The sequence below is a fragment of the Somniosus microcephalus genome, chromosome 17 (assembly GCF_052327205.1).
Source record: "Somniosus microcephalus isolate GS21.2 chromosome 17, FLI_Smic_1.0, whole genome shotgun sequence".
Lineage (NCBI taxonomy): Eukaryota > Metazoa > Chordata > Chondrichthyes > Squaliformes > Somniosidae > Somniosus > Somniosus microcephalus.
The window spans coordinates 28,814,731-28,835,167 of NC_141003.1; the positions used below are offsets into that span (position 1 = coordinate 28,814,731).

General features: G+C 43.9%; 1 protein-coding gene across 1 annotated transcript in view; it reads left to right on the forward strand.

Moving 5' to 3' along the window:
- Positions 1 to 20,437, forward strand: part of vwf (von Willebrand factor) — a 141,548-nt gene that overhangs the window by 68,424 nt on the left and 52,687 nt on the right. Inside the window, exons 24-35 of the mRNA XM_086010148.1 lie at positions 93 to 191; positions 1,828 to 1,984; positions 2,776 to 2,934; positions 5,177 to 5,309; positions 8,751 to 10,138; positions 12,970 to 13,089; positions 15,074 to 15,217; positions 15,363 to 15,506; positions 16,349 to 16,510; positions 16,660 to 16,706; positions 17,462 to 17,639; positions 20,135 to 20,355. Of these exons, the coding sequence (XP_085866274.1) occupies positions 93 to 191; positions 1,828 to 1,984; positions 2,776 to 2,934; positions 5,177 to 5,309; positions 8,751 to 10,138; positions 12,970 to 13,089; positions 15,074 to 15,217; positions 15,363 to 15,506; positions 16,349 to 16,510; positions 16,660 to 16,706; positions 17,462 to 17,639; positions 20,135 to 20,355 (2,952 nt within the window). The remainder of the gene's footprint in view (positions 1 to 92; positions 192 to 1,827; positions 1,985 to 2,775; positions 2,935 to 5,176; positions 5,310 to 8,750; positions 10,139 to 12,969; positions 13,090 to 15,073; positions 15,218 to 15,362; positions 15,507 to 16,348; positions 16,511 to 16,659; positions 16,707 to 17,461; positions 17,640 to 20,134; positions 20,356 to 20,437) is intronic.

Consider the following 20,437-nt stretch of genomic DNA (forward strand, 5'->3'; position numbering starts at 1 on the left):
CTCGATCTATGCTATGTGTGTTGGTCAGTTAACATTGTGTTACATTGTCTGCCTGAGTTAAACATTTGTTCTGATCTTATTCCACTTCCCAGACACCTTCTCCATGCAGCGGAAATAGTTTGAAGCAAGCGTTAGTTGAAAATTCATGTGGCATCATAAAAAGTAGCCTGTTCAGTGACTGTGCACACTTGGTAAGATTCCTTTCCGAAACCTTTAATGAACTGAGTTAACATATAAAAATTGCCATGTGCGGGAACAGTCCCGACAGCATTGATTCTGGGACGGCAGGGTAATTGATCCTGGTAAGCAGGGACTCTGAAATTGGTTCACCATGAGTTGCCTGCACCAAGTGTGTGCCGCATTATTTGCCAGCCCATGTTTTCCACTGGTGATTTCAGTGACAGGTATAACCCATTTACACTAGGATATTGATTTTACTGCATTTGCAGTCTCAGCTGCAGCTCCTCTCTTCGCCCCCCTCCCCCACCCCCCACCCTCCACCCTCACCGCTTCCCAGTTTTAAGTCACCCATTGAAAGCGGATGTTAAAGCCAAGCAGCAGTCCCACACGTGTGGCAGGGAACTCTTAAGCCAAATTTTATCACAGCAATTTAAGATTAAATATTTTACATTAAATATGGTGCCCCAACAACAGCTTTTAATGCTGGAAGAGGGTCAATGAAGTCATGCCAGGAAATGAACTGGCACCACAGCTTCCACTCGCCATTATGCCACCAAACATATCTGCATGTCTTGGCAGACCTTAACTGGCAATGACCAAGGGAAACTGCCTCCACAGGCTCTGGTTAGCACAAAGGCAGTTGTAGAACTGTGTCATCTGCTTCAGGGAGATGTGCAGACAGCCTGAACCACAGGGAGGGGTGTTGTTGACAGCTCCACACTCAATTTTTATGCCTCCTGCTCATTGGCATGGCAAAATGACACAACTGTCCAATTTCATTCTTCTACTGGACTTCACAAAGTCTGAGCTGTCCGATGACACCCATATAGCCAGTCGGACCCCTGGACACAATGGCATGGCATACATGAACTGAAAAGGTGGCCACTCTATCAATGTTCAGCTGGTCAGTGAGCAGGAACTCCAGCTCATACATACTAATACACACTAATGCTTCCTTACCAGGTAACAGTCAAGCAGCTTTCACGGTGAAGCTTTCACGTATGCACTCAAGCATAACACGATGGCACACGGTATATTGCCATGTAGCGCTGTTTGAATGGGTGTCTTTCAGTGAAACATAAAAGATCCTTTTCTGTTTTTGTAAGCTTGTCCACAGGAGCCCCCTACCAGTCCCAGTGTCATGGAATCCAGCGGCACCTTACAGCACCCTGTGTGACTCACATCACCCATTACATGCATGAGCACATCTCTATACACTCTGCAGGATGTAGATAGCGAGGACGAAGGGTGAAATGGATAGGAAGAGTCTGATCTGATAGGGAACACTGTTAGAAAAACCTCAGCATTCATGATTGGTTTAATCTAGAACTTGATTGACAGTAAGTTTGCTGAGGGAACAGAAAAAGCATATGGGTCATCAGAAAACAGTTGCAACTTATACATGCACAGGCTTGAGCAAGTAGTAAAGAGACCAACTCCAGTGAATCCAACGGTATAAAACAGATTTAGTGATAAGAGTTCCCCTTATTTTATGTTACCCAATGCTTTCCTCACTGCTTCTGGCCTCAAAGGATGGAGAGGTTCTCTGACTACAAGTACCATATTTGAAAAAGTAAAACTTAAAAAAAACCAAAGAGAGGTCAGCTAAGGATAAATACTTACTGATTATATTTGCTCTTTTTTTAGATCGACCCTCAACCCTTCTGGGAGATTTGTGTGTATGACACCTGCTCATGTGACTCCACTGGAGAGTGCCTTTGTCTTTGCAATGCTATAGCAGCCTATGCACATGAATGTGCTCAACATGGTGTTCTTGTCCAATGGAGGGCAGCCAATTTGTGTCGTAAGTAACCTAAGTAGGATTTCGCATTTGGTTTAGAATATTCCAGAAAATTAAAATTGTTTGTTATCCTAAAGTGTGTTTTAGGTTATTCTGCTATGGACTGATGTAGGCAAAGAACAATATTTTCCACTAATAAAGTTGCGGGTACAAGCCGCTGTGAAATTTGTACCTGCTGAGAATGTGACTTTATTAGCAGTAATAAAAAAAATAGTAGTGGATTAAAATGCATCTATAACAGTGATCCTTTGTAAATAGCGAATGAACCTTTTAAACAAGCATACATGTCAAAGGAGTTGTTAATCCAGCTATGGAGTGGACAATTTTTGTGATAAATGATTCAGTTAAAATTCTGTTAACCCCAATTTACCCAGCAGGTCTTAAAGGAGAATATTTTTGCCATAGTCATATTCACCACTCCCCGCCCCCCCCACCCCGCAAACAGGTGCTGCTGGATCACAAAGACACACATTTCATAAGGAGAGTTCCTTTAAAACAAATAAGGTTAAATGTATGAATCTGGATTCCTGTTGCTGAGCCTCCCTCATGAGGTGTGCAGGTCAGGAATTCATAGTCCCCATGAACAGAAAACCTCGAGGACTATGCCTGCGATTTCTCTACACACTGGGAATAGAGATTTGCCAAATGTACCCTATGTTGCAATTTTGTTTGTGTGGACACTTATGACAGACAAAGCTCATTGTAAACTCTGACAGGTGAGTGAAAGTATTGGTACACTCTTGAGCTACAGTACAATCTTGTCGACTAAAGTGTTCTTTTTTTGCACACCAAAGCAATGAGCTGTGAAGAACTGAACGGTGGACAAGCAGAATACGTGTGTGAGTGGAGATACAACGTGTGTGCGCCTGCCTGCCCTAGAACCTGCCAGCATCCCGAACCGGAAGACTGCCCAGTGAAGTGTGTGGAAGGATGCCATGCATATTGTCCTGCAGGTTAGTTTGGAAGACAACCGTGAAGACAAAATTCAGCATTTCCAAAATGTTGCTGACTGCAGGATGGCCTCAAATATTGCTGTACAGTCCCCACCATTTACACAGTCCACACTTATCATGACCAGCCACCTATGTCAGGCAAATGGTACCAAGCATTTCCACTGCAAAGACGCAGCTTATAACGTATTAAGCGTGCCAGCTATTTCAGACAATTCAATAAGCTTTTCCCACTTTGTTATCATATTTCTATTTAAATTGCTCCATGGATCATTCTGTGTCTGTGCCTGTTGTTTTTATTGGGTCTCAGCAGGTTTTATTCCGTTAGATTTTGTGGTCATCAGGGTTGTAGACCTCACTCATCACCCAGTAGATGTAGGAGATGGGGTTTCCCCCAATGTTGGAGATGAGTAGTGTGATCAGTTCTGGAGGGACGTGGTCAGACATAGGGCAGTGCATGCTCACTCTGGAGAGAATCACACCTTCTTGTGGCGAAATAGTCGCTTCAATCTCGGCCTCGGACCTTTCCTGTTCCTGTTCTCTCTCGCTGTCCCCAAAAGACGATACACCATCAAATGCCTATAGCAGTCTAATCGCGTTAACACCAACACGCTTGCTATAAGTGACGGGGACTGAACCACATTGGGCAACATTTTGTTTGTTGCGAGATGCCGATTTGGGGACTGTACATCTGTGGACCTGATATCCCTGTGTTATCATTGAGATGAACCCGACCTCTGCTCCTAACTCTGCCAGAGTATTCAGGTCAGGGGAGCTATCCTCATTTTAATATTGTCTGTGGTCAGCCAGGCCACTAGCAATTCACCTTGGGTGCCTGCCTAATTGGTAGAGGCCGGTAATCCTGGAGAAAGCCGGCTACTCCAGGGATGGTGTTGTCTCCTGAAAAATCCCACAAGTGTGCCCATCGGCACCTTTTATAATGAGGCTGAAATAATAATTTTGGAAAATAATTTCAAATAATAATAAACAACCCGAACTGGACCCTCAGGCCAGCAGAGCTTTGAAATAGTTGAGGCTGAGGGGACAAAGGCATAGTTAAGGGTTTCGGCAGCAGATGGGTTGAGTTTAGGGCAGAGGTGGGCAATGTTACAGGGATGGAAGTAGACGGTCTTCATGATTGAGAGGATATGCGGTCAGAAGCTCAGCTTGGGGTTGAATAGAATGCCGAGGCTGCAAACATTCTGGTTCAGCCTGAAACATTGGCCTGGGAGGTGGGATGGGATTGCTGATGAGATTACAGAATGTGTGGCAAAGGTGATGGCGATTCACTCAAGACTGGATGTCAGACAAGCCACCTGACAGAGCCAGTAGAGGGGACGTGACAAACGTAGTGGTAGAGCTGGGTGTCATCAGCTGGTGAAGGTGCCTAACTCCTCTATGCTTTGCAAGTTGTTCTATGTTGGCAACTCAATAAATTGTGGAGCTGCAGGTGGCTCTGTCTTTATCCTGTTGGTACAACAATAGTGATTGTGTGAGCATCTTCTGATATGGTGTCTTATAGAGTTTGGTTGGTTCATTTTGTTCTGTGGAGAGAACAGAATAGATAATAATTGGTTACCGCGCAGATAGATGCACCAAAGCCCATTGTTGCTTCACCCTTGTCTAGTAACTCTTGCACAATTAAATTCACCACTATGTTGGTAAAAAGTGCTTATGGGTTGATTTTTCCATCTCGATTGTAAAACCTCCGTCCAGCGCATCTGTAGTGCTGAAAAGGTTGTTTCTTATCCAAGTCCAGAGGCTTAACTGTGAGGGAAGTGAAATCATGTAATTGGAGATACAATGGTAAAGTTTGTGAGGCTGTGCTCTCAAAGCATGGCCTTTCTCGACAAAAGGATCAGGCGTGGAAGCGAGCATACCAGATCCAAGGATGCTCCCTATTTTCCCTGCAATCTTAAAGAAATGTACCCTACAGTATAACCATCAGCATGACCTGCTTCAACGCGAACTGTCTGTGCTGGTTCAGATTCCTCACACCAGCAAACTTAGTATCTCCTTAGTTTCCCAAAGACCCACTAGTTAAACAAGCATAATCAAATAATCAACAGAAAAGCAGAAATTAAAAAAAGACGTTGAACTCAATAATAGTTTTTGTAGCTGTTTAGTTTTCAGATAAACATTACTGGCTTTGAGGATACATTTTTAAGCCTTTAAAGGGATTGGTTTGACAAACCATTGGCAGCAATGTTCCTCATCATCTTTTTGTTGTTGCAATAACTTATAGGCACCACACTGGAGGAAAATTCACAGAAATGCATAGACCCAACACTGTGTCCAGTCTGTGTCCATGAGGGACAACGCATTCCAGATGGACAGGCGATCATTATCAATGAAGGAACAGAACAATGTCAGAACTGGTATGCTCTTTTCCTTTGAGATACTACACAATGGTGCAATATCACTTCCAGACACCCACATACACTTAAGTATGGGTTACGGGTTAGAAGTACTGACACAGGATTAAGAGTAATTCTGTGAAACTCATAGCTTTAAGTCTCTGGGTCTCGTGAGTGCCTAATATTTACTACTATATCTAAATATTTGCTCTATGGTGACAGAAAATAGTTTAAACACTGTCAAACCCACTTTTCATCACATACCAGTTTTGTAAAATCAATGTAAAACGTGCTTTTTAAAAACAATGAATATCAGCCTGCATTGGAAAATTTGTCCCCTTTTGTTTGTGTACCTGCGTGTGTGTTTGTATATCCCCATGTGCGTATCTTTGTGTACATGTGTATGTGTTTGTGTACGTGCGCGTTTGTGTTTCTGGAGGGTAGAAGGGCAATTAGGGATGGGCAATAAATGCTGGCCTTCCCAGTGATGCCCACATCCCATAAAAATGAATAAACAAAACCCCACACCTGCGAATTCCTGAGGTATGCTGTTTGGGAGTGCTGCTCACTGTTGGGAGCACTGGATCACAGAGTCCCACACCGCCCCATCCCCACCCCCTGCTCCCCCATCCCTCCCCGTCCCCCCCATTGAGCTAATCAAACCTGTGCCTGGCTGATTTCCATCGGTTAGTCAATTGTCAGGTCAGTAGATATCTGAGTGTGGATAGGGGCAGAAATCAGCTGCACTTATTGAACAATCGAGACGCCATACTTTCTTAGCAGTGACTGAAACATTTTCTTTGTAAGAATTACTCCGTACTAAAAAAAAGCCATTGGAAAATATTTTTTCAGTCGCCTATTTACTGATTACCACTGAGGCAAGTACTCGCCTGGAAACGACCTGATCCCCTAAAAAGAGGATATATTTGGAGTTGTGTTCCCTGTGGGAATATCCGACAATATCAGAAGATAACTGGCACCGGAAAGAAACCGTGCAGTTCTGGTGAACAATCCTCAAGCTGTGCGGGTCAGGAACCCGTATTTAATGCTATCTCATGGTCCAGTTCACTGCGTGGCTAATGTTAATGGTTGTGGAATAAAAACAGAAAATGCTGAAAATACTCAGCAGGCCAGGCAGCTTCTGGGCAGAGAGAAACAGAATTAACATTGGGCTGAGATTTGCCGGCGCTCTGAGTGCGGGCTTGGAGGCGGGTCCATTGTCAAAATCGAAATGATTGACAGCAGGTGGGAACCCGCTCCGAATCCGCCTCCATGTAAGTTTCCAAAGTGTCGGGTCTGCGATTTCAGAACAGACCCGACACCAAGCGGCGGGGGAGTGATTTAAGATAGTTAACTGCTTGTTAAACGCTTGTTAACTACTATTTTGCCAGCCTTATTCTATTTTCCCACTTTTTTAATGAGGTTCCCGATGTTTGGACATCATGTCAGGTAAGTAGGTCGTGTTCTCTGTGTCTCCCCATTGCTGTGAATAGGTGACAGCTGGAAAAATGGTATCAAAGATACCATTTCACAGCTGTTCACTTTCCAATGTTAGAAGCTTCAGCCTTCAGGACTTGGAAGACACTTTTGAGCTGTTTGCAGTTTGGAAGTGTTTGGAGTAAACTCTCTAACCACTGTCACCTCCTTGGAGCAAGCTCTCTCACCATTGACAGATCGCTTCTGTCATCTCAACATCAGCTGCCATCTATTCCAGCAACATCGGTGCCCTTGAAAAAACTCACACCTTGGTCTTCTGAATCTCTCCACAATCAGCCCCAACACCAAAATCACCAGGCACATCAACATCACCAACAACAATACCAACCTTCTCCGCAATCACCTGATGCTGTGCAGGACTCAGGACAACATTGCTGCCCGGGAGGCCAGCGATGGCCTCACCTTGACCAGATTTACTTCACTTGATACTGTACACCCTGGCTGCCACATGATGCACCAGGTTGACACCACCCCACACCAACACTATAAAGCATCCCTACAATATCAAAGCCATTCCTTTCACACTCATCACAATTAGGGGCGGGGGGAAGTTATGGCTCAACATTCACTGGAACTCACTAAGACACTTCCAGAGATGAGCACAGATCCTTCCAATAAGGTAATGTGTTGAAAATATAGATTTCAATGTTTGACAACACATTACCAGAAAATTTACATGAACATTGCATAAAACACCCAAGTGCCTACCCTTGTGTGTTGTTAGTTGGTATGATTGCACTATGATGACGGTGAGTGTGAGGGGTGGCTAGTGAGATGGGGAAGTAGATGGATAATGTAGATAGAGAGGGATGGGTGGAGGTGCAAGGTAAGTTTGTGTGAGTAAGGATGTGCAGGAGTAGGGTAGGGAAGGCAGAGTGATGGGAATGTGATGAGTGGCACTGCAGGATGAGGTTGAGTGTGGCTTTGTACTAACATTTTGTGATCTACTGAGATCATTGAAAGGTTTATGGCACTTCACCCAGGTCCTCCTGACTACATCCCTGCTTATGTCCTCCTGTGCAATGTGCAACCAGGCTGCGTTGGTGTCCTGGGGAGGTGTCTTCTGCCCTTGGAAGGGAAGAGAACCTCCCTGCGTGCTGTGACTCCCTCCATAAGCATATGGAGGGAGGTATAGAAGAGCCTTAGTGCAGCTGTGCACCTCTGTGCAGTGCTTGTCAGTGTTTGTAGCACCTCAATGCTGCAGAACACTGACAGCACAACTGTCAAAATGAATGTGGCCATGGTCCCTTTAGGGAAACCAGCTGATGATGCGTCATCAAATGACGTTATCAGACCCGCTTTCTTTTAATTGACAGGCAAACACACAGGGCGGGCTTAACAAGTCCAATCAAGGGAAAATCCTTTTCACAGAGTGGCTGGAGCCGGGTGCGGGACCGGGACCCGCCAACGACCTCTCCTGCCGTGATCCCGCCTCCGATGGCAAAATCATGGCCAACGTTTCAGGTCGATGACCTTTCATCAGAACTGGAACAAGTCAGAGATGTAACAGGTTTTAAGCAAGTACAGGGGCAGGGAAAGGGGGGAGGGGAGAAAAGAACAAAAGGGAAGGTCTGTGATAGAAACATAGAAGATAGGAGCAGGAGTAGGCCATTCGGCCCCTCGAGCCTGTTCCGCCATTCAATGCGATCATGGCTGATCATCCAAATTCAGTACCCTGTCCCTGCTTTCTCCCCATATCCCTTGATCCCTTTAGCCTTAAGAAATATATCTATTTTATAATATAATATAAATATAGGGTGGAAGGCAGGAGAGATTAAATAACAAAAGGGTTGATGGTGTGAGGCAAAGGGGGGATGGTAATGGGACAAGTAAGAAACAAAAGATGGGTCTAGATTGGTTATGGAATATTGATGACTTTGCATGATAGTCTATGTGGAGGTGATGTACTAAAGATAATAGGAACTATGATTTGCTCTCTTTTCTTTTTCATGGATGCTCCCTCAGCCTATGTACTGGAACTTTCTTGCATTGTAAAAATTGCACTGTGGTGATACCAAAGCCAATTTCGACCCTGCCGCCAGAAACGATTGAAATCATTGATGGCTGCCACAGGGTAATGGAGTTGGCTTTCTTGATTGATGGCAGCAAGTCGTTTTCAAAGAAACAGTTTGAAGATGTGAAAAAATTTGTGTTGTCAATGATGGAGCAGATGCAGATCGGCCAGTCAAACATACGCGTCTCCGTTCTGCAGTTTCATTCGCGCATCAACAAACACTTCGACCTATGGGAAAAGAAGAGTGTAAGAGAACTGAAAATGCTAGTGAAAACAATGCAATACATCGGTGGTTCCAAATCGAACCTAGTAGAAGCTTTGAAACATACATCAGTTCTTGTGTTTGGAAAGGATGCGAGGAAAAAAGTTCCCAAAATAGCCATACTCGTGACAGCGAGCACCTCATCCAAAGACGTTAAAGGGGCCTTATCTTTCATCATCAAGAGAAAAGTCACTGTGATCACAGTGGGCATTGGAACAGGTATAAATCTAAAGGAAATAGGCTTGATAACAGACAAGTCACCCGGAGGCAAGTCGTTTATTTTGAAAAATGTCGATGAGCTTAAAGAATATAAAAGGACGATCTTAGATTATGTGTGTAGTCGTGGAGCTACCCCCCCAACTCCTTCCACTGTGGAACCTGCACCGCCAGATACCACACCGGCAAGTACCACAACACCAACAGTCGCCCATTTAATGACCACCATGACATCGCCTAATCGAAAGGATAAAATTGATGTTGTGTTCCTTCTGGAAACATCAAACAAGGTTGGGGAAGGTAACTTTAACAAGACAAAAGAATTCATTATTAAAACTGTTGAAAAGTTCCATGTAACAGAAGAAACCATGCATATATCTGTCGTCCAGTACTCAGACACTGTAAATGATGAATTTACTTTTGCAAGCACTCAGAGCAACTTGGAAGTGATCAAAAGAATAAGGCAAATGCAGTTCCATGGAGGAGAGCACACCAATACGGGCAGTGCTATAATGCACGTCATTGAAGCAACTTTAACCACTCAGAATGGTGCGAGGGAAGAAGCACCTGACCTCGTGTTTATGATAACCAGCAACCCCTCAACGGACAGCATCACAAATCCTTTGAAAATTGTCAAAGACAATAATGTGAAATTAATACCAATTGTTGTTGGTTTTGACATTGATATAACCGAGTTCCCACTTCCAGTTGTGCAAACTACCTATGACAACATTACTAATATAGTTGACGTTGTTTACAAAAACTGCTGCCAACCAACCATTGCTGAAATCACAGCAACCACAGCTACCACAGTTACCACAGCAACCACAGCTACCGAGAGTTCAACACTGTCGCTATCAGGTGAGATGCCTTTATTACTTGAATTGTGGATAGGCTTGGGATTTTACATAGAATTACATTGAATTTACAGCACAGAGACAGGCCGTTCGGCCCAACTGGACTATGCCAGTGTTTTGATGCTCCACACAAGCCCCCTCCCACCCTACTTCATCTAACCCTAGCGGCATAAAAGAGGATTTTGCAACAGCAATGTATTAGCTCACTAACTTTGCTACGCTTGCAGTGGTGAGTTAATCCCTTTTGTTAATGAATTATTTCATTTATTAATTCATTGTAGGTCTAGTTGCTAGGTCCAGGAAAATGTTCTCTCCGGGTATCCTTAGTGAGGAAATCCTTGCCTCGTGACCCTTGTCATTTAAATGGAAACTTGTATAGCTAACTCAGCAGAGAAATGCTGAAATATACTGTAGTGGGATGAAAATGTATCCAAATACCAACAAATTAAACCATACTATCTCCACTAGTATATTCTGAACTAATGACCCACACTCATTTTAAGAGTGTATTCACACAGCAACTATAATGCTGATGAGCAATGGCTTTCCTTCTGCAGTTATGTGTAAATGCGACTTGAATCCAGAGTCAGCACCTAACCCAACTTCGGAGCAAAGCACAGTGAGAATTCCTGGAAAACGGAGTGTCATTCCACTTTAGTTTGGATTAAATTCAGGTCTTTGTGCCCAATTTACACTAAAGCTGAAATAAAAACAGAAAATGCTGGAAACACTCCACAGGCCAGGCAGCATTTGCGGAGAGAGAAACAGAGTTAACGGGGGGAATTTTAACATGGGTGAGCTCGTGGGATTGGGCGCCGGTAATGGGTTCAATTGGGAAAAATTCTGAGCATGTAGTGAAGCTGCTCTAAGCCGCTGACTTCCGGGTTTTACCGAGGCGGGACAAGGGGGGGGGGGGAGGTGGGAGCAGCCAACCAGAGATCTCGTGATCCCTGTGGCTAGAGGTTTGCCTTTCTCGACATGCAATTCATTGTAACGCAATGTAGTGGGAATCCCCACAGACAGCAAACCAGGAAATGAAAAGCTGCGTTTATCCCCACTTTCTTAAAATGTTACAGAGAGCGAAATAAAGATTAGGACACTCACACGGGGATAAGTAAGAAGCTGAAATATCATGAACAAAGCTTTTAAAAAAATTGTAATTTTTATCATAATGGAGAAATTGACACTCCACAAATATAAAAATTTGGTTTTTCAGGGCCAGAACTGTTGTTTAGCAGTCAATACGCTGTTAAAACCCCTATTCCAACAAGGCTTAACATTTAATGGGGTATTTAACAGCGATATAACCACAGAGAAGCCCAAGTTTTCGTCAGTTTTACTGATTTCACTGATTACACTGATCGCTGGCTATTGGCGGGGGTGGGGAGGGCTTCCACAGCACAGCCAGTGTCGGAGCAGTGAATGACTGACCGGAACTTCAGGATTTCCACGTTTAGATGCGTATGTGCTAAATCCTGAGGTTGCGGTCAGTTTCAGAGGGGTAATGACGGCGACCGCTGTCAGTTTATTGTCATTACCCACCGCATAATCTGGGCCCATTATATTCAATAAATGTGGTTTCCAGGGACGGCACAATAACTATGTTAGAATTAAGAGTTAAAGGGGGGAAAATTGGGTTGCTTTGCGCCTCCCATTAGCGATCTTCTGGAGCGCCCCCTGACTTACCGCCAGACACTATGTCCGACGGGGTCAGGGGGCCCACCTGTGGCTGGGGAGGCACTATTTAAAGGCGGGGTGTGGGGCGGCCATTTTTGTTGCTGGCCGCCTGCCAGTACCTGCCTCCACTCCCGTCCCCGGTCTCCTTACCCGCCCCCCCTGCGGAGTGCCAGCTGCGCTCCATGAACCCGGCACTTCTCTTGAGTGCCGGGCTCTTTTGCCGGTGCTCCCGATCCCTGGGGGCCCAGCTGGGCCCCGAGTTGCGCTGCGCAAGGCCGCTCCCCTTTTAAGAAGGGGAGGCAGACCTGCTATACCGTGGCACATAGCGCCGCAATACCCCCTCGCAGCGCCCCAAGAGGGTAGCGGGGCACTCCCAGTAGCACCCCGCTACCCTCTTGGAGTGCTACCACTCAATTTTCGTTGCGGGGGCACTAATTTTTCCAGGGTGCTAAAAGTAGCACCCCAACGAAGTTAGGGAGCGCTACTCAATATTTAGCCCAAAATGTTCAATCAGCTGACAGGAAAAGTTATATTTGGGGGGTAAAAAGAATTATGCCACGGTCTGGCCTACAGTGCATGGGATTGGGACATCAATACACTGTGCTAGGGAGCAATAGGATATATTTTGGGTCTGCAGTTCCCCTGTGTGCTAATATTAAGGAATTGGTTAACACGTTTTGGTGAAATTTATCTATTTTACTGATGTTAACAACCTGTTTGATAAATGGGTTCATGACCTCATTAAAATAACAAACAGTGACATTTTGCCCAAGCATCTTAACCAATTCATTAAAAATAGTCCATTGAGAAATCTCTGCAACTGTAACTATTTACTCTTCTCAATGTCCTCCAACTCCCAAGTAACTTTACATTTCTTTAATTGTATAAGACATGGGCCCCTCTTCACCTCACCATCCAGTTTCAATATGCCACCTGCAATGTTATGTGAAGGAAATGAATATTGATGAGACACACCGTAAGCTTGTTGAGGTGTAACGTACAGTCAGTTCATCAAAATTCATGCACACTTTAGATTGAAAGCTTTTCAAACAGAGTAACGTTTTTTTTCTGAGGAATGTGTTCCAAAATTATGTGGCTGCTAAAAATCGCATGTGGAATATTGAGAATTGTAAGCACAGTTCGATCTTTTCCCCATAGTTCTGTGCACGGAACCAATGGATGTTGTCATACTGCTCGACGGCAGTGCCAATATTGGAGCGACAAAGTTTGAAGAAATGAAAACATTTGCGAAATCCTTTATCGGGAAAGTCAAAACAGGTCAGTGAAAGGAACGTGAGCATATGAATAAGAACAAACCACCACACAAAGCCAGTAACAGCTCAGACATGTGCACTCGGTAGAACTAAATAGCAGCAAGAGTGACATTTCAATGCAGTATTGAAGTGCTGTGTTGCTGGAGGTATTGTTTTTCAGACAAGACGTTAAGGTAGCTCCTGTCTGCCTGTTTGGGTGGACATGAAAGATCTCATTGCACTTTGAAAGAGAGTCCTAACCATCATTCCTCCCTTGGCTAACCACCAAAAACAGATTAGCAGTTCATTCATCTCAATGGGCAGCACGGTGGCATAGTGGTTAGCACTGTTGCCTCACAGCACCAGGGACCCGGGTTCGAATCCGGCCTCGGGTGACTGTCTGTGTGGAGTTTGCACATTCTCCCCGTGTTTGCGTGGGTTTCCTCCGGGTGCTCCGGTTTCCTCCCACAGTCCAAAGATGTGCGGGTTAGGTTGATTGGCTATGATAAATTGACCCTTAGTGTTAGGGGGATTAAATACGTGGGGTTACGGGGATAAGGTGAGATATGTGTTGGTGTAGGGGTTACGGGGATCGGGTGGGATATGTGTCGGTGCAGGCTCGATGGGCCGAAATGGCCTCTATCTGCACTGTGGGGTTTCTGTGATTCTGTGATTCTGTGAATGCTGTTTTGTGGGAAATTCCTGCCACATTTGCCTACAAATGACAGTACGTACATTAAAAAAATAATTCACTGCCTGTGAAGTTTGTCCCTCCTTCCATCCTTCCTTCTTTCCTACCTACCTACATATTATAGGCACCATCTTACTGTTAGTCACTGTTCCACAGACGAATGTTACTCAGGCATTTGTCTAATTTGCTGCAGGTCTGGTTTCAATGGAGATAAAGGTTTTTTTTTCTTTGCTCTTTCATAAGAACAAGTTGAATTTCTATCTAAGTTACAGCTGAAATTTGGTAGACACAATGCGGACCTGGCCTGAATGTGTTCCTCTGAACTAAAATAGACCAAAAATAGAAACTCTCAAAAATGGACTGTTGTCTTAATTTTAATGCAGATTGTTAAGGAATTGTCACAGAAACAGTGACCCCAATATTTACTGGGGTGGGATTCCCGAGTGGGAGGGAGGAGTTATGGTTGGGACGCCATGGAGGTTTAATTCCATGGTGTCTTGGTTTGGAGGGTTGGTGAGAGATTGGAGGTGGAGGCAGTGAGAGATCAGAGGCAGAGTCGGAGATCGGAGGCAGAGCTGGGGGGCGGTCAGGGAGAGATGGGAGGCACAGATGGGGGGGTCAGGGAGAGATCGGAGAGATGGAGATTGGAGGGAGAGATGGGGGGATCAGAAGGAGAGTCGGAGATCATGGAGTCGGTGATCGCGTGGGTGGTTGGAGATTGGGGGGGGGTCGGTGATATCACAATGGTGTCGGTGGGAGATCATGGAGGTGGGGGGGGTGGGGTGGGTTTACAGGGTAGCTTGTTGGGACTGGAGGAAACACTCCTGCTCCCCCTGGCTCACAAGCAGTGGTGTAAAGGCAGTAACCTGATGGATCCAGCCCTTCTCGCCTCCTTTTAGCTGTTGCGTTTCCCGAGGCCAAAGAAACCCAGCCGACTGTGGTTAAAAATAGAAACACTTAGAATGAAGGCACGCAGCCTCTTTAAAAGATTTCAATGACCAGCCCACCTCCTGGGAATGGATTGGTCGCCCGCCCCTCGTCCCTCCTCCGTTAAAACCGGAAGTGGGCGGATTTGAGGCGGGTTGGGTTCCTCTTTCAGATTTTTTACATTTTAACTTCCCACCCGACCCAAACCCACCTGCTTTTGGGGGTTAAAATTACCCCCAGTATTTTAATTAGCGGTTTGAAGTCTCTTTATTATTCCTGCTGCACTGGTACTTCCCACCTGTTTGACAGAACCTGGGGGAGCTTTGCTTTATATACATCAGATGAAGAGCTATATATTTTTTATTCTGCTAATTATTTTTTCCGACTGCAGGGGTAGACGCCACCCATATCTCCATCCTGCAGTATGGGAAGACCAACACACTGGAGATTGCCTTTGATGAAGACCAGGAGAAGGAGAACCTTTTGGACCTGATTGACAATATCCAGCAAAGGGAGCCCGGACCGAGTCAAATAGGTAAAGGGTCTCCGACATTAATATCATTCCGTTGTCGAATTTTTCAGAAATATAACTTTTGTATTTAATGTATTTTTTATTACTTGAAATAATTGCTAGAAAATGAGAGGATATACTCCAATAATGTCTTTGTGATATGCCACAGGCAAAGCACTCTCCTTTACTGTAGAGTATGGTGTAACGGAGGCAAGAGGAGCAAGACCTGGTGTTCCAAAGGTTGCCGTGGTGATAGTTACTGACATCTCTAAGGATAGTGTTGATAGGGCAGCAAAGGAAGCAATCATAACAGGTATGTCACTGTAATTGATATTTATTGCACTGAAACAAGACTGCTCTTTCAAAAAGTGCAGTACTGAGGGAGAGCTGTACTGTCGGGGGTGCTGTCTTTTGGATAAACTGAGGTCCCGTCTGCCCTCTCTGGTGGATATAAAAGATCCCACAGCACTATTCGATGTGCAGAGGAGTCCTGGCCAATATTAACCCCTCAACCAACATCACTCAAACAGATTATCTGGTCGTTACCACATTGCTGTTTGTGGGAGTTTGCCGTGCTCAAATTGGCTGTTGCATTTCTTACATTCCAACAGTGACGATACTTCACAAGTACTTCATTGGCTGTAAAGTGCTTTGGGGTGTTGTGAGCTTGTGAAATGAGCTGCATGAATGCAAGTCTTTCTTCTTTCATCCTTTATTAAATTACTTTCATTAGCTACTGGAAACATTGGTTATCTATCTGCAGCTATCAGGTGCTAATAATATTTGGTTTAATGCCATCTTTAATTATTTTGTAACCTAATCAAAAATAATGCAAAACATGGAATTGTTCCCCGAACCATGTTGAATGATTATTCTTTGGTCTTACTTGGTGTCTGCTTGTTTCTAGTGAGTGGGCAATAAAGTGGACACCAGTGTATTGGGAACAGGCAAACTGATTTCGGCACCATATTGTTTATTTACTTACCTTTCTTTTCAAAGTAGTGGAATTGTAGTTGTCACAAGGAATGACTCAAGAGGATTTAATAAAAACAAGACAAGTATAGTGCAGTTATCTTAGTTTTAACAACTTCCAGGTGAACTATGTGATCATTCCTGTTACTCCCACTGTATTGACCTTAATCTCTTTGATTTTAGGTGTTACAGTGATCCCAATAGGAATGGGGCAAAAATATGATGAACAACAGCTTTTAACCTTAGCTGGGCCCAACCCAAATAACATAATTCGCCTGCGTGAAATGGAAAATCTTCCCATGATGGTGACACTTGGTGACGAGTTTATAGAAAAAGTCTGCACAGGTGAGGCTCATAAATCAATATTATTAATCCTCATGAACAATTTTGTGCTGAGAAAAAGTACTTTGTTCAAGAAAAAAATGAATTTGGTTTATGAATTATTTACAGCAAATGCAAATCGGATTTATTACAGCTTCCTTTTCCTTTCACAGCGACCTCTCCTCGGGAATGCATAGACGACAAGGGGAACCGGCGACAGGTATAATCGATCAGACAGAAGCATTGGTCACAGCTGGCTCTATAGTCCCACATCTTCCAGCGAGGCTCCATTGGCCCTATGGTTTGCGCAGTTTAAGTACACATGGGGCCCAGAATTTCCGCAGAATTGCTTCCGTTCCACCACCATAACTTGGCCAGAAGTGCGGTTTACACATGTCGAATGGGCTTTCCTCCAGTGAAGCTATGGCAGCAGGTGCAAGGAAATTCTGGGCCAGGGTTACCAATATAGGAAAGTACGGGACTGGAAAACACTCTTGAGCCCATCTAATCGGTCACCAAAAATGAATATTCCTCGATCACCCACTCTCTCATATATCTATCCAATTCACCCTTAAATTTTTTTCCACACCACCTGCTTCACTGGCAGTCCATTCAATACCCTTTCCATAAGTAGTTAAATCTACACCATCTGTGCACCTTTCCTCTTTTAAGCTTAAGCCTATGTCCTCTGGTTCTGCCCTAGGAGTTTGTGGCAATCTCGACCCTATTATTGGAGTTCAATTTATCTATTCACTTATATACTGAACGGTATTTTTATTTTAGCTGTTAACACACATGTCTACATACAATCAACAACTGATATTTAATTTAATTATGGTTCCTGGTTCTTAAAATTGTTGTGGTACTTTACACTGTCTGCATCAATCAGAGAAAAGCTGCAATTTGGGGTTTGAAGAGAAATAAATTCTTTGTGATAATTGATAGTTAACACTGATTTAATTACATTCTTTCCAGGCTGGAGAGAAGTGGATGTTGCCTGATAAGTGTCACAGTTTCATGTGCAAACCAAATGGTGAAGTTATTTCCATGAATCATAAAATAAACTGTGAGAAACTACGCAAACCAACCTGCAGCAACAATCTACCCAGCATCAAAATTGAGGAAACATGTGGCTGTCGATGGTCATGCCCTTGTAAGTAGCACTTACAAGCAATGTTATAAAAGTGAGACTTTTTTGGGGAGGACGGAGCAGAGGCTGACTTGATCTGAGTTAAACGCTGTCCTTTTGTTTCTGGGACCAAGATTCACATTCAGCCTTTGACACTAATTGACTTTTGTCACCTAGCAGTAAGGCTGGAAGGAGTATTCACCAACTTTTTGTTGAAGCCACTATTTCTATCTCTTGCTCTCTCTCTCTCTCTCTCTCAAGCTACTTGTATGTTGGTATTTAGATTTGGATTTTGGGAGCCGTGTGCTGACGTCCAGTGTCTGTGCTGTTAAAACCATTTCTGGTAGCTCAGAGGTGGGCCTGGTAGGCCGAAGTAAAACTGCTGCCAGGCCACAGAAAACTGATTCAATAGTAAACATTGCTTGAGTGGATTCTGGACATTAGGTTGTGGATTCCTAATGAAAAGATTAATATATAAACAACGCATGTGCTGCAGTCCCAGAGACACAATGTTCATCTTCACCATATGGGCAGTAATCTGGCAGAGTGGATCGCCAGTCTGTTGTAGAACCTGTCATGTTTCATTCCATTGATTATAATGGAATGAAAGTTATGAGGCAAAGATGAAAATTTACCCTATGTGCTATCGGGTCTCCTGAGGTCTATATGTCAATGGGGAAGGTGCGGGGGGGCGGGGGGTGGGGGAGGTGGAGAAATAGGCTGCAATTGCCGCAGAACATTAATATGAGTACAACTACATCAAGTAATATAAAAAGCAATGAATAGCTAAACAGAATACAATATGACATAATAAAGAAAAAAATGTTGGGGCTTTTGTACTATAGCTTTAGATCAATTTGGAACATCCCAATATAAACACCTCTTAAAGTATCCTTATTCCTTTTAAGTCAGAAAATTGTGCGTTCATGGCCTGCAACAGATGCAGAGCACATAATCTAGGCTGACAATTCAATGCTGTATTGTCGGAGGCGTTGTCTTTCGGATGAGATGCTAAACCAAGGATCTGTCTGCCAGTGTGGGGGGACGTAAAAGCTCCCTTAACACTTTTTTTCGAAGAGGAGCAGGGAATGCTCCCACTGTCCTCGCCAACATTCATCACTCAACTAACTCCATCAAAACATATCAGCTAGTCGTTCAGTAGTAATATTCAGGTAAATCTGTAATATTGCTTTCAGTTAAATTGCAAGAGTAAGACAGGGGGCGCCTTGATTCACTCCAGTAAAAGGACTGGTGCCAGGAAATTCTTCATGCAAAGAGCAATCAACATAACGGAACAGACTTTCAGGAAGAGTAGTGAATGCAAAACACTGGACTCTTTTAAGAAACAATGGAAGCTGAATTGGGGAGACTGTCGGGTCTTTCTGGTTGGATTTACTAAGATGGGCTGAATGGCCTTTCTTGTCCATAAGTACTTTGTGATCTCGTTTGTTGTTCCTCGGACCTTGCTGCACACAAATTGGCTGCCGTGATTGCCAGCAAAAAAACAGTGACTACACTTCAAAAATAATTCATTGGTCGTGAAGCACTTTGGGATGCATTGAAGACATAAAAGACACTATATAAAATTGTCTCGGACAATACAGCATGGAATTGTCAGCCTAGATTGCAGGCCATAAAACCACAATCTTCTGACTCAGAGGTAAGCTGGCACTTAAAAGGAGCAAGAATATTTTAAGAGCAGTTTATATTGGGATGTTCCAGATTGATATTAAACTATAGCACATAAAGCGCAAAAAATCTTTTCTTTATTATGTCATGTTCTTTAAAATTATGAAAGAGTTCGATAGAGTAGGCATAGAGAAGATGTTTCCACTTGTGGGGCAGTCCAAAACTAGGGGTCATAAATATAAGATAGTCACTAATAAATCCAATAGGGAATTCAGGAGAAACTTCTTTACCCAGAGAGTGGAGAGCATGTGGAACTCGCTACCACAGGGAGTAGTTAAGGCGAATCGCATAGATGCATTTAAGGGGAAGCTAGATAAACACAAAGGAGGGAGAAAGGAATAGAAGGCTATGTTGATGGGCTTAGATGAAGTAGGGTGGGATGAGACTTGTGTGGAGCATACACACTGGCATTGACCTGTTGGTCCGAATGGCCTGTTTCTGTGCTGTAAATTCTATGTACAGGAAACTCTCGTTTAAACGGCACCTAAATACCCAGAATTCTCTATTAACCGGCAAAATTCATACTCTGAAAATACCTCAATAACCGGCAATGTTGCCGAGTCCGAGTCCGAGTCTCCTGCGGTGGCCGAGTTAGTCAGTGGGGGTAGTTCTCCAAACTGCCACTACTCGGCTTCTTGGCACTGTCAGAAGTCCGAACACCTCAATAACAGGAGTCCGACTCTTTGTTTGTTAAAAATAGCATCGGTAGATAACCCTCTCCGTCATCCGGAATTTTTAAGCAACCGGCACCATCCTGGTCCTGTTGGTGCCGGATACCAAAGAGTTTCCTGTAATGTAAATGACATTTCTTTTTCTTGTTCTATGAACAGGTGTATGCACAGTGACTGCAAAAACACAGATTGCTACTTTTGATGGATACGAGTTCTCATTAACTGGAGGCTGCTCTTACTTGTTGCTACAAACTGAAGCCCAAGATACCAAAATAATCATTCATAAGGTTCCATGCCACTTGACCTCTAAAGAAAACTGCATCAAAGCAATTGAAATAAAACAGTACAACACTGCAACTCTGCTAAATGACAATATGACAGTAAGTACATTCACGTCAGCTGTGATGCACTTTCTTTTTTTCATTTGACTAGCACGCCAAAGTTATTCGTTGTATGTGTAGC